Source organism: Rhinolophus sinicus, chromosome 17 (assembly GCF_057876585.1).
Source record: "Rhinolophus sinicus isolate RSI-liver-muscle chromosome 17, RSI-T2T, whole genome shotgun sequence".
Classification (NCBI taxonomy): domain Eukaryota; kingdom Metazoa; phylum Chordata; class Mammalia; order Chiroptera; family Rhinolophidae; genus Rhinolophus; species Rhinolophus sinicus.
In genome coordinates, this window is record NC_142517.1 from 104,455,467 (window position 1) to 104,480,629 (window position 25,163).

Consider the following 25,163-nt stretch of genomic DNA (forward strand, 5'->3'; position numbering starts at 1 on the left):
TAGTATGCTGTTCCTTTTTGGTAATATAATATTTTAATCAAATTTAAATGTCGTTAAAGAGGGAGCTTGGTCCTGACAATTTAGCTCTTTGTGGGTTAGAGCCTGATGTTCAGTGATTTTAATGTGACCACCAGTTCCTTCTGAATTCCCAGGATAATCTGATTGGAGTTTTACAAAGTGACTAAAGGACATCTCACAAGAAAAGGAGACTGGGGAGCCCGGTTAGCTCAGCTGGTTAGAGTGCGGTCCTCTTAACAAGGTTGCCATTTCGATCCCCACATGGGCCACTGTGAGCTATGTCCTCCACAACTAGATTGACACAACTAGTTAAGTTGGAGCTGATGGGTCCTGGAAAAACACACTTAAATAAATAAAAGTTAAAAAAAAAAAAAAGAAGTACTAGTACTTAATCATATAGAAAGACGTGTGTGTACTAAGAAATTTTAAATCTTCTAGGAAACATTCTCAGCTTGGGCTACCACTGTTTGTGGCATTTTAAGCAGTATGATGATCCTGTATTTTCTCTGACATGATCTTATCTGGTCTATCTTCCTATGATTTTATTTGGCAACAAAAAATAAAGGTTTTTTGAAATTATAAAGTTATATTTGATATAAATAAATAAATAAATAAATAAATAAATAAATTTCAAACAACATACACAAAAAAGAAGCACTTTACAGCTTCTCTTTGGCATATGTGAATTGCTGGCATCATGACTCTTGCACTTGGGGGCCAGTATTAAATAAAATAACCTTACTTGAACACAAGCATTGTGATACTGTGGCAGTTGATGGGATAATTGAGAAGGCCACTAAATGACTAACTACTAAGTACCAAACGGGTCAGGAATGTATACAGTGTGGATACCTGGACAAAGGAATGGTTATGTCCTGAGTGGGACAACTCGAGATTTCATTATGCTACTCAGAACGATGTGCAATTTATTTATTTTTTTCTTTTTATTAGCTTCAGGTGTATAAAACAATGTAATAGACATTTATACTCCTCACAAAGTGATAACCCCTCTCCTAGTCTACTACCCCTCTGCCATCGTATATAGCTGTTACAATTCCATTGACTCTATTCCAGATGCTGTACTTTACATCCTATGCCTATATATTTAATTATAGTTGACATTCAGTATTATTCTACATCGGCTTCAGGTGTACAGCACAATTTAAAATGTATGAATTGTTTATTTCTGGAATTTTCCATGTAATATTTTCGGATTGAGGTTGACCATGTGTAACTGAAACCTGAGAGTTAAACCACGGGTAAGAGAGAACTGCTATATACATATAATCTGTAAGTGATAAATTTTTCTACTGTGTTTATAGACCGAAGTATATAAAAATGAGTTTATTTCTCAATTACTTTCTCTAAATTTCATGCTATTATTAAGAAGAACAATTTTAAAAATATTTTTAAAAAATCACCTACAATCCCAATACCCTCCCCTATTTTCATTCAGTTTTATGTCCTTTCAGTATATATACATGTTTATGCACATTCATGTTTTTCGTTTGTTTTCATAATGGCTTATACATAATTTTGTTTTTTAATTAGCGTTTTATTTGAAATATATTTCTGTATTCTACATAATTATTTTCATATTTGTCTAGATAAAATCTAATGTAAATCACTTTTTAGATAGAAACTACAATTTCTGGTTTGAAGCTTTACTTTTTATTCTTCTTTCTTTTTTTTTTTTTTTTAAGGAGAGCAGGACTTTATTGGGGAACAGTGTGTACTTCCAGGACTTTTTTTTTTTTCCCCCAAGTCAAGTTGTTGTCCTTTCAATTTTAGTTGTGAAGGGTGCCGTTCAGCTTCAAGTTGTTGTCCTTTCTTAGTTGTGGAGGGCGCAGCTCAGCCCCAGGTCCAGTTGTCATTGCTGGTTGCAGGGGGCACAGCCCACTCCCTTGCGGGAGTTGAACCGGCAACCTTGTAGTTGAGAGCCCACTGGCCCATGTGGGAATTGAACTGGCAGCCTTCGGAGTTAGGAGAATGGAGCTCCAACCACCTGAGCCACCAGGCCAGCCCTACTTTTTATTCTTGAAGCTCGTTTATTCTTAGTAGTACATCATAAGATGCTTTTTTTTAATAGAATTTTTATGAGTTTATTTGAGCCAAAATGACAAGGTATGCCAGATCTCACATGCTCCTAAGATGCTTATTTTAATACCCGACCTTTGTTTTAAATATTAGATAATATGCTTATTAAGGTAATCTTTATGAAAGTGGTGGTATTTTTATACGAACAGAAGTTTAGCAGAACAAGAGCAAAATGCCTAATTTGCATATGAAAACAATTATTTCTGAAACTAATTTGATTTGTACTAAAAATAGGGATCTTAATTTTTTTGCATTAAAATCACAATGCTTGGGTCACTTTGACCTTGAATAATTAGATGACTTGGAAAAAAATAATGTGGTTGGAAAAGTTTCTCTTCTGATGAAATGACATCATAATTGGAAACATTTTGATATTGTGAAAGAAGGATCAGGAAAGTACTCCCACCTAGTAGCTGGAGACCGCCCAGAGCAGCCTAAATACATAAGCAGTTTTCTGCACTTTCCAAGGCTGCCAGCATAAATGTCTGCAGTTTCTAATGAAGAAAACAGGTGTAAATGGAGGCTCCGAGTGGTGGATAACCTCTGCCTATGTGGTGAGAAATCCAAAAGAGGGAGGTTTCCAGTGATGGTTTTAAAAATAATTATCTATGAAAATAAATTGAGGTAAAGAGTAGAAAGTAGAAAAGTTATAATGCCTTTTATGCTCTAACTTTTTAAAAATATTGATCATTTTCATATTCACATTGGGATTCCAGTAGACTGATCAATCATTCGTGAAATAAATATTTAAGTTTTTATGAGATGAGAAAAGTACCAGTGCTTATATATAAATGAGAATTTTATATATGGCCAACAATTTGAGGGATTTTTCTTCCTTAAAAAAATTATTTCCCAGGATATTTTAGACAAAACACTATATGTTTCCACTAGTCTTAAAAAAAAAAAAATCTCTTGGAAAAAATGCTAAAGGATCTATTTTCACGTGAATCACTTTGTTTTCTTCCTTCAAAACCATAATTTTGTAGAGAACATGAATGATTAAATTAATATTTGTATTTGTAATTTGACAACAGTAAAAGTTTTTGTTTTTATTATAGAGGCACGTTAAAGTGGCCACATGGACTCTTGAAATGCTGTTAATTAATGCCATAACTATGTATTTTCTGCCATGTAATTTGCTTCCTGAATTATCATGTAGTTCAAAAGAAATGTGAATGAATTAGTTGTTGTCCATGTCTTCTGTATGCTATACAGATTGTAACCATGTCTGCAATATCTATATGACACAAAGATTTTTCCCATTGCAACTAATACTGTACTTGTTTCAACAGCAGTTTTCAGTTTCAGTACAATAGAAATATTTGGATGAAATCTCAAATGTTTGGAGGAATTTGGTGAAATGGTACTGGACTAATTACCTAAATTATTCTACGCCTTTTAGATCTTTTTTAGAGTCTTAGGAAGCTAGAGAAAGTCACTTGGCGCTTCTTTATATTTTGACCAACATATTTAATGGCTAGGCATCTTTGTCTTTTGAGTTCATCTCAGCTTGCCAATGAAAAGTTAATGATTATATAAGCATAATGAGGATTTTTAGGTGCTTCTTTTTAAAAGCAGCATAAAGTCACAGGTAAAGCTAGTTTGCTACAGCTTCACTGTTTTGAGGCGAAATAATTAGTTTGTTAAAAAATAAATTAATTAATTAAAAAAAAAAACTACAAATGTTAGTACCACTACAGGTACTAACGTTGTAGTAGAAACTGTAGTAACTTTTTTTTTTAGGTAAGTCGGCAGAATTTTCCGTAAGTTGTTTAAATCTAGGGTTATTCAAGATTTGTTTGAGGGCCAAGAACCTGTCTCAGTGTATTTATCTCTTTCCTCCATCCATCTTCCCTCATGCTCTCTCTCATCCAAAGCCCTCACAAGGACACAGATATTACAGGTAAAATGAATGGCAGTAGATGCTTAGGGAGAGAGGGATATGAGGCATAAAGGAGATCCTCTGAGACACCTGACATGTAGGTGGGAGAGCGATACTGCACTTCAGTTTATTGTGGCTAGGATGTGTGGGGTGGCTGTTAGTAGGAGCTGGTTCTAGATCTGATTCAATCTGCAAGCTTTCTTTTCTTGAAATCAGTGCCTCTGAATCACTGCCCAGAAGCCTAGTTTATAGTAGGTAGCATAGTTTAGTGCCTTTTGATAATAAAGTTTATAGTACTTGATTTGTGTGGGGATGTTTTGCAAGAGGTCACATTGCAACTACCCCCCACTCAGTAGGAGTCTGTGCTGAGCCTTTAAACATACTTATTACTAAGTTACTATTCACATGACTGATCTTATTTGTGTTGTTTTGCTGATAAATCTCATTAACCCAATTAAAACTGTTTCATTGTTTGACATATTTTTCTAATTGTGTCTTTTCTGGTATTATTCCTTATATATTGAAATGAGATAACCTTTATGACTTAGAATGCATTTTTTTTTTCGTCATTTTGAAACAAAGTTTGACCTGCTTTGTGATACATAGTCGGGAGAAAACGTTGTTCAGTGTGTACCTCTAAGTGATAAGTATTAGTAGAATTAGTAAAGAAAGGTACCCAGTTACATGTTTATGGAATGAAAGTACATTGAGAAGAGAGGATTACCTTTGTTAATACAGTTTTCCTTCTTTTACTAGGTTCTCCTGAATTACTTTGGAAACTATGTGCCTAATGCATGGACACAGGAGAATGGCTGCACTCTGTGTGAACTGGATACAATAGACTTGTCTGCAGTAAATGTAAGTGGAATTGACTGTGTGTGAAATGTAGTAATAAAAAGGACATTGTCATGAAATACAGTGATTTGTGAAAAGAAAGGAGGCCCATTATTTTACAGTTTTGATAATAGGGTTGATAGTGGAGTTATAAAGCTAAAATATGATGATTCAGAAAATTGCTAGATTTGTGTATTTCTGAACTATTTTTGAAAGCAAAGTCAGCTGATAATCGTCCCCAATAAAACTGGCTTGGTTGTTAATATGTAATAGCTTGCTATGATTGGGTGTTCTGCTAACTTGCTAAAAGCATTGAGGAAAAAATGGTTACAATGTTTCAGCGTTTTTATTGACTAATTTTATCTATGCTTGATTTTCAAATTTGATCTAAAAAATAATGTTATATAACTAAGAATTGTTCTATGTATTTAATATGAGTAACTCATTTAAACTTCGTAAAATCTCTTGAGTAGATTGTACTATTGACTGAGTTTTAGGATAAGAAAACTGAAGTATATAAAGGTTAAGTAACTTGCTTAAAGGCATGTAGTTTTCTTGTGTTAGAGGTGGGATTTGAAATTAGGCACTCTGGCTCTAGACCCTATATTCAGATCACTGTGCATTTTTGCCTGGACGTCATGTACATATTATATACCAGGAACAGTGCCGTATATACATGTATTTATGTATATCTGGGGGTGCCAAAAATGTATACATATGTGGCTTATATTCATCTTTTGCTATTGGAATATATTGAGTTTTACAATTTTAATACAGTTTTTTCCTTTCTTAAAATGTGTATACATTTTTGGGCACCCTCTGTGTGTGTGTGTGTGTGTGTGTGTATATATATACACACACACACACACATCATAGAGAATTATAGCTATAGTTTATACTTTGAGGGCAAATAAGCAATCAGAACTATTAATTATTTATTTATAAAACATTTTTATGAATCCTTCTATCAATAACCAGAGCAGTTTTAGGGTATCCTATAGTAAGAATTTTCTTCCAAAAAATTGCTCTTGTGACTTGGAAGACTATTATGTGTATGGATTCTAGGGATGATTTTTGTCATTGAAGGCTGATTCCTTCCTTCATTAACCATAAGTTCATCGAGTGTCTACAGAATGCCAGATCAGTAGAACTAATATAGACAAAAATAAAATTCCCAGTAATATAGTTCTGGTAACCCCTAGACCCATGCAAATACAAAATACTCCCAGTGTAAAACACTCCATCTGCTGAATTAAATATTTTCTCTCCTTATCACTGTCTGAAAGGAGGTTAAAGAGTAACTCATGCACATTTAGGAGCTTTTTAAGTAGAGCCCTATTTTACTTGAAAATAAGACTTTTTAGCCAGTCTCTCCAATATCAAACTGAATGTTTTCTGTCTGGAAAGAATGCCAGAATATTTCTGAATGAAGCTGCATCATGACGATGTTTAAAAAAGCGTCCTGATCATTTTTGCAGATAGTACAGACAGTAGTGTTGTCCTCTGGAGGGAAAGTTAGTACTTTCTATCTGTTGGGTTTCATTTACATAAACTGTCTGGTGCAAAGATAGAAAAATATTTATATTAAAATTTCTTATCTTTTTTTACATATAGGAGTACATGACTTGATTCTTAAGCTACTTTGTCTTATTACTTGTTAAAATATACTAGAAAGGAAAACCATTCTATTATGCAAAATAGATTTCTTAGTGTTTAATATATGTAGTTATTATGCAATAGATATAAAAATTAAAATTATATGGGTAGTTCAAATCTCAGGCTTTCCATATTCTAAGATGTGGGCCATAGGCAAGTTTCTTTATGTGTAAAAATAATAGTCGCTATCTCAGAGGGCTGGTAGTAGGGTTAAATTAAAATTTACATATACATATATAAAATGATATTTTATATGTATAAATTCTGTACATAGAGGGTGCCAAAAAATGTGGACACATTTTAAGCAAGGAAAAAACTGTATTAAAATTGTAATACTTAATATATACCGATAACAAAAGATGAATACAAGTCATGTATATACACTTCTTTGCACCTGCAGTATATGAAGTGTAAGCCTTCAATAAATGCTAACCGTTGTACTGTTATCATTGGTCTATAAAAATGATCTTAGATTGATAATGGAGGTGTAGTACTTTGAAGCCCAGCTTTTTACCTACAAATTTATGTGTTCTGGGTTGCTTAACCCTAGGTTGCGTAAATCCCATTTTCCTCTCATGCAAATTCGGTCTAATAAGTAACTTTTAAGGTTATTATGAAATTTAAATGAAATGCATTATCTCATTTGATAAGGGAGAGTTGTGACCCGTTTTTTATTTATTTCCTCTAGGAGTTGAGAACTCCTAGAAGGTATTTTGTCTTTAGTTATTTGTGTTTGTTTATTCATTTAATAATATTTGGATGAATGAATGTATTGATAAAGAAGTACAACAGTGTATGGGTGTACTTCAGTGCAAACGAATATTAAGTTATAATCCAGATAACAAATCAACAGGTTAGGTACCATGTGTGAAAAGATGGGGAGAGGTAGCTAGTTCAGCATTTAACATATATGTTTTTAAAAAATATTTAATCTGTAAATTCAGGCTTTAAAAGATGGTTTTAAAAAGGCATTATAAAGAAGTGGTTCATATAGTTTGGGTAATAACACTATTAAATGGTCGTTTACTTATGTTTCTGACTTCCTCTACCATTTGTAAGTCTCCAAGCCAAGAACTTTCACTCCTTTATCTAAATGTTATTTATCACAAGGACTGACGCCTAACATGCATATTTCAGAAGTTGTCATACAGTGAATGAAAATAAAGTATCCCCTAAAACATATCCAAAGAGCATTTAAGAAAAAATATAAAAATAGATACAAGATAAAATGTATTAGTGAAAGAAAATAACTTTCCTACATATATAATAGGAGCAAATAAAGTGCTATGAGTAAAATTAGTTTAAAAGATATATTCAAGGTTAGAGATAAAGGTTCAAGTCTTCCATGGTTGTTCTATTTGAGCTACAAATTAACTACTGAAATTTCAAGCCATGGAAACAAAGAGAGAAACACAACATTCTGGTTTCCTAGATCAAGCTGTCAAAATAAATTCAGAATTGAAGGAAGTTTCTTTAAGGACTACCATGAAAGAAGCACTGAATAGCAGAGTAGGCAACAGCCTTCATTAAATCCATATAATAAATATGGTAATGAGTTTCTTCTTCAAACCTAAGTCATAATGCCAAGATGCTATTGAGTAAAATCACTCTGATGGGGTCCACAAAAATGTATTTCAAGTGTTAGAGAATTGCTATTCAAATTTAGCAAATTACATTGAATTGATATTCTGGTTTTCTTGGTGTTATTTTGAGCAAGACTTGAATAGAGTTTAAAGTAAATCCACACTCATGATAAATTTTTCTTATGTTTGCCATAAAACAAAGGTCTATCCAAAGGTAACAATGGGTGTTTTTATTGAGCAACCAACCCCTTTCCTATCTCGATTTCTGGACATATTGTTGACACTGGATTACCCTAAAGAAGCACTTAAAGTCTTTATTCATAACAAAGTAAGTATTTGAGAAATGAATATTTTATGTGAAAAGTATTTTTTGTTTTCTTTGGAACTATTTCTTATTATTTATTTATGTCAAAAAAAAATCCACTGGGGTAAATTAAGTAAGGGGTTTTTGGACAAATTACTGCCCTGCATTTTTAGGATCACAGGATTTTACGGTCCGAAATTAGTATCATAATATTGGGATGAGCTGTGCATGAAACTGCCAATTTTTGTAGATCAAAAAGTTTGAATATTAGCTATTTCCTGTGGCTCAACTTAAAATGTATTGCAGAGATGTCAAAGAGCCTTATATTCTTTTGCCTTTGGGTTAGTTCTGGTACGTTCTTTTATAGAACCTGTCATTAAATTGTTTACAGCTTATGGTAATACTATAATATTGAACTTAAAATAGCTTCCAGCTAGTATTATTTTGATTAATAACACAATGGCATGCTTTTCCCCCAAAGGGTTTGATTTTAGCATTTCCTTCAGAACTATTCAGAGCCTTCCAAAAAGCTCCCATATGCAATCCAAACCTAAAGACACGTTTTTTATCAGTATTTTTCCATTATTTGTCTCTTTCTTGTTAAAATTATTGGTATTTAACATCATTTAGAAAAACTTAATAGCTATGAAGTATGCTGTCTTCTCTCTTATGTCCTAATATTTTTTGTTTACCACTCTTCTTTCTTCCTAAGGTACATGTCAGCTAATCATTTGCCTTTTCCTGAGAATATTTTAAATTTACAGAAAACCATCTAAAATAAGTTTAGAAGGGCAAATCATTGAGCATTTGCTTTGTAAAATGTGTTGTAATGTATGTACTTATGTTAAAGTGTTTTGTTTTTATGTATTATGTCTTTTTCATTTATTCTTTTCCTCCTTTTGTAGTACCTAAAACTCCTTGATGGCAGGAGTTTTTATCTTTTTTATTTCAAATTAACTCTGTAACTTTTATGTGATAAGTAGTTTTAACACACTGTGAAAAGCTTTCAAAAATAGTTAATGAGACTTGATACACAAAAAGCTCCAAAATGCTCAAATGATGGAGACAGATAATCTTACCAAGTTTTAGCACAGTTGAATAACACTAATTTGATGACTTTTATGTTGATGATTTTCCCATCAATAAAATACTGTTAAACACTCTTTTAGTAAAAACACAATTTTATATGTGACCATTACTTTTCTCTCTGGCTTCACAGAATATTGTAATATTTATTTTATAAAATAATTATTTATAACTTAGATTAATATTTGTTAGTTTTAATTGACATTTTTAATGGATATTTTACAGCACATGTCTAAGATTCTCAGGCCATAAGCCACCCTCACCCCATTTAGAAACATTTTATAGCACCCAGGATTTAAATATTTATGCAAAGATTGTCTAGGAGTAGATTTGAACAATCTTCTTTTTCAAAAATATCGATATGTATCTATTTTACATTTTTCATGTGACATTTAGATGATATTTAAATATAACATGTTTAATTTTGTTATCATTTTGTCTGTAATTGAGTGAATATGTGAGTTGTGGAATTCAGAACTTTGAATGTGAACCCATCCCTTCATATGAGATACTTCAGTCATTTTGTCTTATTTTCTCACTAATTTTCCTTTTTTTCTCCCTTTTTTTTTCTCTCACTTATTTTCCATTTCTTTAAATATGTTGCAGGAAGTTTATCATGAAAAGGACATCAAGGTATTTTTTGATAAAGCTAAGCATGAAATCAGTACTATAAAAATAGTAGGACCAGAAGAAAATCTAAGTCAAGCCGAAGCCAGAAACATGGGAATGTATGTTTTAATAAATTTAAATTTAACTATTTCTTTTAAAGAAATTTTAAAAAACAAACAACTTTTCTTAAAAATTAATACCCTTCACTTGGATATCTCCACTGTATGTGTTTGCGTGTGTGTCTGTGTATGCTTGTGAGCACCTTCTCTTAGACACTGTGTGTGGATGTATGTACATGTAAAGGGACATGGAAGCTATTTACAGTTTTCTTTTAATGCCAGGAGTTCACACATTTAATCACACTATTAATTGAACTTCAGATCAAGATTTTTAAAAAATACCCAGACGAATAATATGACTCATGTAAGCAGTGGTAAATGTTAACTGTTTGAAATTTGTGTGTGGTAAAAATGGGTATTTTAGATTGAGGGGAAAAGGGGTAACTACTGTCTAGTTACTTACTGATCTAGAAAATTATGTAATACTCAGAAGAAATATTTTAGGTCCCTTTTTGGCCCCTTTAATACTTCAGACAGTTTAGTTATACAATTCCGGTAATGGTAAAAACTGTCTTGTATTCAGTAAATGTTAATTGAATATGCCAGGCAGTGGGTTAAGAGTGGCTGATAAAAAGGTGATTAAATCATGGTGACTTCTCATCAGGAGATGCTCTTGTGCTGTGAAAGCTCGGGGTCCAGCATGATGAATACTGCCTGGTGTGTGTGAGGAAAAGGATAGGTGGGTAACAGGCCTCAGAAAAACCAAACAGATATTTTTAGTAATAGTTCCATAACTTATTCATGGGAGAATCCTTGGGTCCACATTCAAAACTTACTTTCTCTAATTATCTGTACAATTTTAACAAGCTTTCCTGCCTGGTGTCCTGTTCGACAGTTGCTTAGAAACAAATGTGGTGTGGATATACACAGAAGCCTTATTTTACATGTAAGCTTTATGTTAATATTTTTCAACAGCAAATATTAATTTTTATCTAATTCTTATTTCGTCTCTTTTTCAATGTCAGGGATTTTTGCCGTCAGGATAAAAACTGTGATTATTACTTCAGTATGGATGCAGATGTTGTCTTGACAAATCCAAAGACTTTAAAAATTTTGATTGAACAAAACAGGTACTATATGAAATTCAGTGTCAATTTATTTTTGAAATGATTTCATTTTCTTCGTCTGTGTGGACACACTATAGTGACTTACCTCTGGGAGGGACAGATGAGGAGGAGCAAATTGGGGGAGCTCACACTGAGTTACTTTCTACACCTATAAACTTTCATCTCTAATTAATTAGTTTTCTTTAAAATGAGTCACATAGAAAACAACCTCGTGAAAATTAGAAGTATTTACTGTTAGTTACAATCAGAAGTACTATGTTTGTCAGTTACCATATTTTGCCATGTATAATGCACACCCATGTTTTTGGCCCAAACTTTCAGGGAAAACTTTTGTTTTAATTTTGTAATTCAAATTTGCATTTGTTTACCTTTAGGTACTTATTTTTTATATTATAAAGGAATTTTAGCATTTATTTTTTAACAGATTATGGTACAAGAAATTTTATGTTACAACTAATTATAAAACACAAGAACAGGTACAAGGTACAAGAAATTTTATGTACCAGTAACACATTTACAATATTTATGCATCATAGAAGGCCAAGAACTCTTGTTGCAAGTTCATTATAAGTTTTATAAAACTGATGATCATATTCCAGGGTATTATTTTGCATACAGATATCATTATTGATTTCTAGAGATACACTTTTAACTCATAAGCATAAATACAAAATTAAAAACATTTATATAGATATGGAATTAGTACTACCCATGTATAATGTGCATCCTTATTTTTCCCTCATAAATTTGGGCAAAAAAGCACACAGTATACACAGCAAAATACAGTATTTTTGGCCTATTTTTATATTTAAAGCTAGGTGAAATTGTATCTGATACTAGTAAAATTTGGAATTGTTTTTTCTCTGTAGGTATTTTTAAAATAGAATTTCATAAAATTTTTACCTAAAAAGTTACTGCAAACAGAGTTATACTGTGTTTCCCCGAAAATAAGACCTAGGCAGATAATCAGCTCTAATGTGTCTTTTGGAGCAAAAATTATCATAAGACCCAGTCTTATTTTACTGTAAGACTGGGTATAATATAATATAATACCGGATTTTATATAATATAAGACCAGGTCCTATTTTACTATAAGACTGGGTCTTATAATAATATAATATAATGTAATGTAATGTAATGTAATGTAATGTAATGTAATGTAATGTAATATAATCATATAACATAATATAATACCAGGTCTTATATTAATTTTTGCTCCAAAAGACACATTAGAGCTGATTTTCTGGCTAGGTCTTATTTTCAGGGATATATGGTAGTTCTTAGAAGTTGAAAGGCATTTCAGAGGTACAAATTATTTCACCGCCAGAGCTGTGGTTTTATTTAGTACTCAACTAATTAGCACTGGGTGCACCTGGTTTCAGTTAACTGAATTGAAATTGGACGAAGACACCATCTATACCAGCGTATAATGACATTAAATCTTCACTTACTAATCCTACTGCTACTACTAATAGTAGCATTAGTAATACTAATAGCTCACCTTTAATGAGTGCTTATTAAGTTCCAGGTAGTATTCTAAGCATATTAAATATATTAACACAATTGTTTCTCATGACAGAGTGGTTAGCAGTGAGATGTTAGAATTACTGTTTTTGTTCTGCTAAGTAAAATATATGAGAAATCTATTATGCTCTACTAACCTACCAAATATATACATATATATACATGTATATATATATGTATATATATATATATATATATACATATATATACATATATATGTATATATATGTAATATTGTCAATTTGACAATTCAGTTACTACTTCAAAATCTAAGACCTCTCAGTATTAATCTATATGCAGCTCCACTATATAACTATCAGTAGACACATATCTAAGATAACTATCTATAAATTGCAGGTACTTTTTCAAAACATATGAATAAGGATTTAATCATTAGGCAAGGAAAATCATATGGGATAGAGTTGGAATTTGTAATTCTTTTTTTTAAAGTAATAATTTTACTCAGTCTATACATGAACAAAGTTTCACAAAAATCAAACAATAGAAAGGTCCATAGAGGAATAGCAGTGTCTTGCCCTGCAAATCCCTCTCGTCAGACACAGCCACTTTCAATTCTTTTAGCTCGTTCTTCTGGTATTTACTGCTATATTTATGTCCCTTATGGAATTCGTAATTCTTAAAACCTACTGGAATTCAGTAATAATTTCTTGAATTTCCTCTTAATTTGATTTAAATTCAATATTATGTAATGTACATATGCTTCTAATAATATTTAGATGTTTTTATTGTATGACACTTTGGTTTATGTACTTAATAATTTTTTTGTAGTGAACTATTTAATGAATTTATACTATGTATTTAATATATATCCCCCTTAATATCTATCTAATGTTTTAAGTCTTGTAAAATGTAAAATTTCCCTCATAAGTAATTCAACTACCATTTGGAGCTTTTGCCTCTTGAAAAGCCCGCAAAACTTAGGTGTTTCTCCAATACCATAAATTTCTCTTAATTATCAAAGGAGCAGGTTCATATGACACACTTCTGTATCCAGGCTTGTAGTTTCCATAAAGAATTTACCAATGGTATATTCCATAAAGACTATATCAAGACTGTTGCAAGATTTAGGGGAGTCGACTGAAGTTTAGAGGGGCAGGCAATGGGTCACATCTTCCGGTATGTGGCTTTCCAGCATCTCATCAGGTCTTTCCCCTCTCCTCTGCCTGTCTCCGCTATTTATTGCTTTGCTCTAAATTTCACTCCTTCACTTATTTAGTGGAATTCAGCTGTTATCCTTGTATTTCCATACTCAGAAACATTGAGGCACAAAAAAGATGGATTTTGATTCCCACCATTTCTTTGCCCATCTCTCTCTCTTTGAGAGGCAACTGGGATTATAAATTACAAGATTTTTTTTTTCTGTTAAATATTTGATCTTGTCAGTTATCAACATTGAATTACCATTTCTCATGTTAATGTAATATACATTCTAATTTATGTTATCATATCTATATGTGTTTTTAAACAAAGCAAAATATAAGTTTCTGGTTAACATTTCATTTTAATAGGAACCGGGAAAAATAAATCAAAATTATTATTTTGCGTGTTGTGTATTTCCAGACTGTTTCACTTTTCTGTAGGTAAGAGAAAGGGCACGCTTGGTCTTCACAAGATGGGCATGTTGTGGAATAGATTTTTTGTGAAGAATAGTTGGTCCATAAATTTCATCTTGGAGGAGTTTTTTTGAGCTTTTCTTAAATTGTGAGATACCACTACAGTGCACTTCATTTTAGAAGTAATTCTAGAGAAACTTCATATTTTGTTACCTTATTTGGGAAACATTGACACATCATAAATTAGATTTTCCTAAGAAGAAATCTGACATGTTTTAAATCTGTAGTACATGCTTGTCTCAAAGGGACTACTTTCCTGGTAGGTAGGTAGGTAGAGTGCTAGGGCAGTTATCCTTTATTTTGTTATCTAAAATAGTTGAAGAACCAGAAAAATGGTAAGTGTTACCAGGGCTAGCACAACCCATTTTAAAAAGTTGTTAAAAAAAATAAATGGAGACATACTTTAAAATAATTCAGAGATTAACTTTAGGAAAACTGGCCTCTTTACAAATATTTCAGGCCATCATCATTCATTTTTTTATTCAACAAATATTTATGGGTTATGTCTTACTAAGAACAATGAAAATATTTGATTTCATATAGTATCATTTTTGACATACTCAAAGTAAATGATTACAGTAGTTTCACTTTTTAGATAAAAGTAAGGGATTTTTAAAAGTCATTTTTTTATACCTTCCTTCACATTTTCAGTTATTTTTCTTGTTGCTCTTTTTAAGAAATATTGAAAATCAGCAGTGTACTTATTTAAGAAAAAGTGTTGGGAAGAAGTTTCTCTATTTTACTTTTAGTTTTTTTCGACTAACTACGTGTGCATTAAATGAACTTGATTGTTTTATGTGTTGTGCTAAGCCCAAAACACATAATTCTGTGGTAATTTAAAAATAAATAATTAGCTGGATTTTTCTCTCTCTCACTCTTTAGAAAGATCATTGCTCCTCTTGTAACTCGTCACGGAAAGCTGTGGTCCAACTTTTGGGGAGCACTGAGTCCTGATGGGTACTATGCTCGATCGGAAGATTATGTGGATATTGTTCAAGGGAATAGAGTGTAAGTTACTTAATTTAACCTTTTAATGTAAAATATCGTCATCTAAAAATGTCTTGTTAATGTTATTTGATTTTTTTTTTTTAGTATATATCTTTTTCCTTTATGTTTAATGGAAATTTGAAAACCTGGGGACCACTTGGGGATCCTGAAATACAGTATAAACTAATATTTTTTAAAAAGTCTTTTTAAGTTCTAAATCTTCAAAGGAACAAACTCACTGTTGTGGGAAATACTAACAGACAACTTATGGTTACCATGGGCAGCCATCTTAGGTTGTTGGAAGGGTAATGTTCTTTAGTTAAAAGTTTAGAAGGGGAATTTAGCTTAGCTCATGTATTTAGTGGCCAGGATGAAGGCTGTTTTGATACTTTTAAATCTTATAAATAGCAACAAAAACAGCACTAAGCATCAAAATCTTCCAAAATTCCTATTGCAAGAGTTTTCTGTGTAAACTAGCTAATATTCTGCTTTGATGATCAATTTCTTTACCAATATCTGATTTTAGTTTCTAGTTTGAAACAAATGTACTTGTTACAAAGTGTGTACATGATTGATATTTATTTCAAAGTTGATATTTTTAAACTGAAAACCAATCACAGTTGAAATAGTATTTTTTTTTGCTAAGGTAATATTAGGGAAGAATGTCACCCTGTATTTTTTATACAGACAATACACCAGAGGGACTGAGACGTTAAGTGCTTTCCCTAGTTTCTCACATCCATCAGCCCAATTAAAAAGAGAAAATATTTTTTTGCGACTAAGAATATGTGCCCTTAAATTTAGGGAAAAAAATCACACACTTCTTGTTGAACAATTGAATAGTAGAAAGATGTTTTGTTTATGAAAATAGTAAAGTGTGTGAAAATAATGTCAGTTTGAGTGATCTAAATATGATAAAGGCTTTTCTTAGCTGCAATTGAGAAGCATGATAGCTGAGAAAACACTATTAAGATCTTAATCCATTGTTTCTAAGTACATATATGTCTCTGGGAGGGTTTGTATAGACCGTATGCCTGATGTTGTCTGTGGGTATAGCAGAAATAAGGGCTCACAGAAGTAGAATAGAGATTTTATGTTTCATTTAAGTTATTGTAAGCACTGGTGATTTTCTGTCCAACCTCCTGTCAGTGTCTAAAGTGTAAGGAAAACACTAAGGTAGAGGTTTTTGATCTAGTTAATGTAAGAATACACTTCATGTACAAAAGTGGCATGAAGAATTGACATCTTATGACACGTGCGTGTGTGGTTTCCTTCGAAATTGAAACACTGCACACTCTGCCAGTGATTAATTTCTGAATTCAGATGGCACAATGTGTATTTTTTATGACCATTTATTTTGAGGCTCATCTAGTAAGACAAAATGATATCATATACCTTTTAATATCTAACTACATTTCCTTGGTTAAGATCTTTCTGTTCTCTAAAAGCAACAGACATATTCCTTCCAGTGAAACCTTTCTTACACTGTTCTTAGGAAGTGAGTCATGTTCAGAGTGAGGAGACCTATCTGTGGGGAAGAATGAAGGATAAAATAATGTGCCTCCCAACACTCGTGTTCTCCTAGCTATATTTCTTCTTTTCTTACTTTTTCTACAAAAATTTGAGATGGCTTAATGAATTTCAAAAGAATATATTTTAGTAGAATTTTAAGCTATATATTTCAGTGGTGTGCTGGTAAATGTCTTAACAACTGTTTCTTGGGGTTGGGAGATGCCCAGATTTGTAGTGTTTGCCAATTTCTGGGGTATAAGTACTTCTACAATGGCTGATTTCAAGCTTCTAGTGTGAAGTCACTGAGGGTAGCCTTAGGAAGTGAGGCTACAAGTCAACTCTGGGGAGCCAGTGTAAGCTGGCTCTAGCAAACCACCGGTTGTATGTGATTATTTTTGCTATCAAACTACTTAATTTTAAATAGAAACACCTATGCAACAGAATAATATACTGTAGCTGTAACAACTGAGTGGTGACAGCCAAAATGCCAAACAGGATCAACCGTAAAATAAAGCTTATCTAGGGAGATAGTGATTGATCTCATAAAATGTAGATCATACCAAATAATCTCATGTATACTTATATATTGCTATATAAATTACATATACTTGTATATATTATATAAATAAAATGTGGATATATATGTCAAATATTATATGTATTTGCATTTGCATGTAATTTGATTCAATAATTTATATACATAAAATTTAAAAACATACAAGGCACTTATTTTTAAAACATAAAAATAAAACTTTAAATATTTTCTATTTGTGGTATTTTGGAATGTCTTCTCTTTACTTTCAGAGGGATATGGAATGTCCCATACATGGCTAATGTGTACTTAATTAAAGGAAAGACACTCCGATCAGAGATGAATGAAAGGAACTATTTTGTTCGAGATAAACTGGATCCTGATATGGCTCTTTGCCGAAATGCTAGAGAAATGGTAGGGCATACAGTGATGGCTTGCATGATGTTATGATAAGATGGCTTGCTTTCCCAGTGGATGTGTCGTTATCTTTTGATGCTTCTTTTCTTTCTAATTGGTAAATACTAGCCAATTTTTTTGGTTCTGTGTCAAAAAATTGGGAACAATTATGAAGAGTAATTTGTGAATATTTGCCTATGGAAATATTTGAAAAATGTTAGGTCGGTGCTTAGCCTAACTCATAAGCAACAGTGGGATTTCAATAATAAACATGAATTTTTTACAAATCAGCTTTTCATTTTAAAGAATTCATCTTTACATCCATTTGCAATTGTATAATGAAAACTTGACCGAATTAAAATTAGTTAGATAAAGCCTGGGTGACATGATCACCCAGGCTTTTAAGAACACATTTTTGTTCTTAAAATCAGTGTTTGAATTTTCTCTATCATTATTAACTCCACACTTTAAAAAAGCAGATTCCTTACCACTAAACTGGGAGAAGGATTGAGATATGTAGTATGTTTAATCTATGTGAAAAATTAATGATACATTGCTATTTAATAAATAAGCTTTCATTATACAACTTAAGGACTGTAGAAAATAATTTGTTTTTCAAAATGTATAAATATGTTAACATATTTATATGTTGTTTCTGTTTTATAAAAGATTGGATTATTTTATGTAAGCAAATGTAATTTTGGGAAAAATCAGAAAAGTTGGCAAGTATTTTTTTTTATTCGTTTATTAAGGCATGTGTTGTTTGAATATGTTTGTTTTTCCTACAAACCTGTGTGCATTGTTATATCGAATACCCTCAGTACCTGTAAGTGTAATTTGTGCTCACGTTTGGCTAATTTGACTCAACAGCACATCCTGGAATGGCCGCTCTTACACGTTTCCTCCTTTGTCTTAATTTTGTGTCTAATGAAAGTTTTACTAAGGAATGAGCTTGGGTTTATGTTTGACCGGAAAACAAAAACAAAAACAAAAACGGCTGGAGTTGTTTCTTTGTTTGCGCTATAAGCTTTGCTTGTTCTGCATGTTGTTTATGAAGGATATTTCAGAATGTCAGCTTTTCATAAGGGCTGCTATTTTTATTTACCTAAGAATACCTGAGAAAGTGGGTGTGCAGGTCAACTTACCCAATACTTCTCTTCATTTTAGACTTTACAAAGGGAAAAAGACTCCCCTACTCCGGAAACATTCCAAATGCTCAGCCCCCCAAAGGTGTTATTTTTATTTATTTTTATTTATTTTTGTTTATTTAATTAGTACTTGATATGGTATATTGCCTGGCAATAAAGTTTCTTTAAGAGTCTTCTTTCTATTTAGCTTGGTAAACTGTTGGTATTCATTGGTTCTGAATCTGCATATGTGCCTGTAAGTTTTGTGTATTGGGGGTGGGCATTGTGTGATATTCAACTCTTATTCTTTGGACTGATTGACACTTATGGTTGACAGATGAGAAAGTAAAACCCAAATCCCTTTCACTATTTTTTGTTTTTTAAGGGAGAGAAGAGGTAGGAGTAAATATAAAGTGCGTCTTAGTAAGACTGAGATGTGGGCACTCTTCATTAATTTTTTATTATTATTAATAACGAACTCTTTTACCCTTAAAACAGGTACAAAAAGAAACAACCTTACTTTAGAGGTGTTTGCCACATTTATTTGGTTTGGGACAAGGATATGAGACTGATATTCTTTAGCATGAGTAATTTCTGTGTTTAGTTTTTAAACATTACTGCAATAAAAGAATAAAATAGATTGACAAAGTAATATTGACATTTGAATTCTTGTTTAAAAATGTGATGTCTTTTTTGAAATGGAAAGAAGCCAAAAGAGGTACAATTCATTGCACTTTGGTGTCTCAAAAATATTTCTGCTTTCAAACAGGAATTTTTTTCTCGATGTCTACATCTAGGATCAATGAGAAAGGGACAAAAACAGTCCATTCTTCCTCTTCCTTTCTTCAGTTGAGTGTCAGTGCTATCAATTAGTTTTGTGTGTGGTGTCTGAATTCATAATTAATCAAAATTTTATTTCTTTCATTTTCAGTTATGCATGTTTTATATGAAATATAAAAATGTTTGTTTATAAGGAAACTATAAAAGTTGAAATTAATATTTCATATATTTTTCCGTTGGTTAAATATATTTTCTTTTACTTTCTCCCAAGATTGTTAATGCTATTATTTTTTGGCATATAGGGCGTATTTATGTACATTTCTAATAGACATGAATTTGGAAGACTATTATCAACTGCTAATTACAATACTTCCCATTATAACAATGACCTCTGGCAGATTTTTGAAAATCCTGTGGTATGTATTTCATACTTAGCTTCATTTATAACTTATTTTCCTATAACTCCAAATGGATGTAAATAAATTGGGTTAATAATATGGAAATATAATAAGAGGCTTTACCATTTTTTTAAAAACTGCATCACTTTTAAAAAGATACAATTGTATTTCATGTCCTGTAAAGTAGATCTAAACTTGACCAATAACTTTTTTTTAAATTAAGATATTATATTAGGTTTGGGGAAGGGAATTTCCCCCAGTATTTCTATTTATATATTCAAAAGTAGCATCAAATTTTTAATCACAATTTCAGAAAACATGTTTATTGGTAACTCACATATGACCATATTACATTTTAATTTTCAGGAAGAATATTTAAGAAATTACTTTGGGAAAATACCTTTTATTTTATCATTTTGTTTATTTTTTATAACAATTTTGTCAATGTATACTAAAAATAGCCAGTCAGAATTGCAGAGTAAGTGGATTTAGCATGTACAGAATGTCTTAAGTTAAAGAAACAATTTCCTTTAAAAGTGTAAAATTATTTCATTTCTTACTGATTTTAATCATACAGGAGTTGACTGCTTTTTTGTCTTATTGGGGCTTGTTCTCTTAATCAAGTGGGCACATTTATTTAAGGGACAATACTCTCTTGAATAATCATCTGTGTAATACTACTACTTATGGTTTTCCCCTTGCCAAGAGTATAAGTTTTAAATTACAATGACTTAATCCACTTAATCAGAATTTTCTTTTATTTTGTAGAATTAGTTGACATCCAGGAATAGTAAATTTAATGGTCTCTGAATACTCTGTTAAACAGAATATCTTTTGACATTTTTGTATTTTAAAAGTACTTTCATTCCATTTAATTGCATGTCTTTATCTTTCAAGGGAATAGAACTGAAAAGAGCCTTTTTTAATGGTGAGGGTGGAATACATATTTTACTTTAGCAATGAATCTCTCGTTATTTTGAAAGGTAGAATTATTTGATTTCTTGCATAAAATTAGCTTCCTGAAAAAATATTCCAAATTATATGCTGAATTGTAGATGTTTGTGTAAGAATTGAAATCTTTGGAGAGTATGTAGTAAAAACATCAGAAGTAAGTTGTAACTTTCTTTCCATGGCTTTGTTTTGTTGTTTGAAAATTAGCCTCATGAGGAATATCCCATAGCAGAATATTTAATGGTTGTCCCATTATCAGAACTTTTAAGAAATTCGTAAGGTCACAAATATTTCAAATATTTGTTCAATATTTGAAAGACGGTCTAAAAAGGAAAAATTAATATTAATGAATTACTGTAAAATCTTAGGAAATTTTTTCTTTTACTTCAAAAAAATCAATGATGCTACATAGGAAAAAATACTTAAGATATTCTGAGGAGTTATGGATGATTATTTACTTCTAATTTTCCTCACATTTTGGACTCAGAAAACCAGTCAATATTAGAGGGACTAATGAGATAGTATAGGAATTTGATGCTTATTATTATATACTATGTATAAGCAAAATTTATTAAAGATTTGAAGATAGCTTTGGTTCTCCATATCAAAAATATCTGAGCTACATATAAGCAGAGATACGCAAAACAAGAATGGCCTATAAGTTATCATGGGCCCCTCTGAAATCTGGACTCAAAAGATGTATTTCAGACAAATGTTTTTTGGAACATATTTTAACTGGAATTATTTTGAGTCCATACCATAGTTCTTCTCCGCTGGCTCCCTATAATTGTACTTGGTAAAGAGAAAATTAAGAATTTTGTTAAAGTCTAAATACATTTAAGATCTTTTTGGATACTAAACCACTCCATATTTTAACATTAGGTTGGTGCAAAAGTAATTGCGATTTTTGCAATTTTTTTTTTTTAGCCTTTTAAACTGCAATTACTTTTGCACCAACCTAATATATATCCTCTAAATATTGGATTTTTTGAAGAAAACACTTGACCCAGGAAAAGGATTCCTTAGCTGATGTTGACAAAAATTGAGGTATCTTAGTGTGAGGTTTGTGTGTCAGAGAATGGTCAAAGAGATGATCAGGTTCATGAATTAGCATCAAGAGGACCTATTTTTGTTTTACTATATAATCCTATACCTTAATTTCAGTAACTAAATGAAGTGTTAGTAACTCTATGGTCATTCTTTGATAAGTATTAAAAATTGAAGTGAAAGCAGAAATTTTAAATACATTTTAAAAATTGAAACTATTTTAGAGTAATTGATTTTAGTATGAGACTCAAGCTGATTTAATTTGCTAATTAATATTTACTAATATTTGTCGATAAGATTTTGTTATTGTTCAGTATTTCCCCTGTGTATATGCACAGGATATAGCATACAAATCTAATCACTATAAGATTACTCAAGTTTTAAAATCCTGAAGTGTAAAACTTAATAAATAAAAATGTCATGTTTCACAGAAAGATATGAGCATACACAGAATGAGGCAAAGATTAAAAAGCATAAATTGTGTTTCTGAGAATTCCTATTTTGTCCATGACACATAGTCATTTATAAGTTGTTTGAGCAATTACTAAAATGCATATACTTTCATTTTTTAAGTAAAGTATTTGTAAAGAAGCATTTGCTTTAATCTATGCAATTGATTTTTTTCTTTTTGGTAGGACTGGAAAGAAAAGTATATAAACCGTGATTATTCAAAGATTTTCACTGAAAATATAGTTGAACAGGTTTGTATTGATAATTACTATGATATGTAGAGCATTTTCGCTGTATTTTCCAGAAAGGAATATTATCACTGCAATACTGCTTTAGCAGGGGATGTTATAAAAGTAGAGAACTTATCCTTTAGGCCAAATTCATATGGCTTAATTACCAGTTTTACAGCCTTAAAGGTCATACAGTTGTAAAAATGTAGAACATGGAGATTAACAATAATTTTAAGCTCATACATTTTTTTAAAAGAATGCTCCCAAATGTCAGAGCTTTCTCAACCAGTAAAAATAAGGAACCATTGGCAGATGTCTGGTGCAGGTCTCTTTCAGTGAAAGGTTACCTTTGAAGGAAACTGGGCTCCAAGAATCTCTTCTCAGAGAGGTCTTTTTAAAAACAAACTCTATTTTAGATTAGTGTTCCAAACTATTGCTAACACCTTATTTCAGAAAATGTCAGGCGTCTTTGATTCTGAGATACTCCGTTATTTTGTGTACTGGGAGAAAGAAAAAAAAGACTTCCAATTAAACTACGCCACAATGTTTTCTAGTCATTTTGAAGTTTTTTATTTTGTGTATATTGAAAGACTTGTTTTAGACTTGGTAGGGTCTAGATATTATACGTTCTAGAGGACTATATACAGAATAACATCAATTCTATGGCAACTCAGTGTAAATCATTTTAAGACATATCAGAAAGCAGTCTGTTCAGAAAGTATACCAACTAAATGTGTGTATGCATACGCACACACAGATACACACACGCACATGATGAGGACAGGATGAAAGTCACCAAGTGTGCACTGTGGCATTACAACTACATCACAGTGACTGCTTGGCTGACCACTTGAAGACTCATCTTGATTTCACTGATAAAATGTAAAAAAAAAATAAAACTGTTAGAAAATGTTGAAATCCCACAGAAAACTAGTACTGTTAACTAGTACTGTTTGTAATAGTAATGTCAATAATGTTAGATGAACTTCTTAAAAAGGACATCTAAGTGAGATGAAAATTGAATATTCTGTCCTATTACTTTTGAAGCGCTAGCTATTAATTATAAGTCATAACATGTTATTCTCTTCATGGTGATGCCATGTTTTATAGCCTTGTCCCGATGTCTTCTGGTTCCCCATATTTTCTGAAAAAGCCTGTGATGAATTGGTGGAAGAAATGGAGCATTATGGCCAGTGGTCTGGAGGGAAACATCATGTAAGTTGTAATTTCACACAGAAAACTAACATGTATATGTGGGGCAGGAGGAGGGGTAGATATTTAGAGAATTCCGAGTGGAGTTGTTCTTTCTGTCATGTCTCTGAATCCTAGACCTAAATGAATGGGTAGCCATTCAAGGCCGTAGGGAGAACCCTGTTTTTACTCTAATTCTGCCACTAACTAATTAGTGTTTAACATTTAATTTGTTTGAGCCATAGCTTCTCATTTATGCATGTCATTACCGCTGGGTGGTCCCTAAGGGTCGGTGTCCACAAGCCAGAAATGGTAAGGTAACACACACACACACACACACACACACACACACACACGCATACACACACATGTCGTTATTGTGTGATGTTGCTCTCCTTCAGGGCCACTTTTTATTGTCTGCATTTTTACAGTGAGCTATAATGAAAATACTAAGACGAAGTTTATCTGGTTGAATGTCAAAGCAATTTTTTTTACATAAATATAGGAAGAAGGAATATGTTTTAATGCCGTTAGTGTAATTCCATTTTGCATCTACGTTCAGTGTCAAAGACGTGATAGGAAGTCTCACTGTCCTTGGTTCAATGTGTTTCTTTTCCTCTGAGAACCTACAGATGCCAGCTCCTTAACAATACCAAAAAATGTAAGTGGAATCCTCTGGAATATTACTGCATCTGCTTAATTACATACCCCAGCTAGTTAGCTGATCAGGGAGACAGAAGTCCAAAGTATGATGGAGAACTTGAAGTCAGCAGGTTGCAGGCAGGGTAATGAAAAGCTGCCATGGAAGGAAGGCCCTTCAGGTGCCACAAAGTAGAAGTGAAGACCGGAGCTGGGAAAGCTTGTTTCAGTGGCAGGTAATCCAAAGGGCAGATAAGCGGAATCTGTGCTCACCAACAGCTAGGACTGTCTGAAGTGTCACTGTAAAAAAAACTCGGTTTTTAGGCGGCTTTGGAAATCAATTTTACTTATTTTATAGTCAGACCTCACATATACATTTGTAAAAAATAGTATAAATGGAGTCATTTAAAATGGAGTTGGAACTGCCATCCCAAAGGAACTGCCTTGAACATCATACTCCTCAAATCACTGGAATTTTAAAACACGGCAAGGTAACCTTTGGACTGGGCC

At 32.0% G+C, this 25,163-nt stretch overlaps 1 protein-coding gene across 2 annotated transcripts in view; it reads left to right on the plus strand.

Moving 5' to 3' along the window:
• Positions 1 to 25,163, plus strand: part of PLOD2 (procollagen-lysine,2-oxoglutarate 5-dioxygenase 2) — a 97,808-nt gene that overhangs the window by 63,692 nt on the left and 8,953 nt on the right. Inside the window, exons 8-17 of one of the 2 annotated variants that reach the window (XM_019716707.3) lie at positions 4,754 to 4,855; positions 8,273 to 8,398; positions 10,067 to 10,188; positions 11,154 to 11,258; positions 15,296 to 15,421; positions 17,717 to 17,858; positions 19,008 to 19,070; positions 20,050 to 20,163; positions 22,779 to 22,844; positions 23,934 to 24,038. In XM_019716707.3, coding sequence (XP_019572266.3) covers positions 4,754 to 4,855; positions 8,273 to 8,398; positions 10,067 to 10,188; positions 11,154 to 11,258; positions 15,296 to 15,421; positions 17,717 to 17,858; positions 19,008 to 19,070; positions 20,050 to 20,163; positions 22,779 to 22,844; positions 23,934 to 24,038 — 1,071 coding nt within the window. The remainder of the gene's footprint in view (positions 1 to 4,753; positions 4,856 to 8,272; positions 8,399 to 10,066; positions 10,189 to 11,153; positions 11,259 to 15,295; positions 15,422 to 17,716; positions 17,859 to 19,007; positions 19,071 to 20,049; positions 20,164 to 22,778; positions 22,845 to 23,933; positions 24,039 to 25,163) is intronic. The other variant, XM_019716706.3, reaches the window with a different exon arrangement.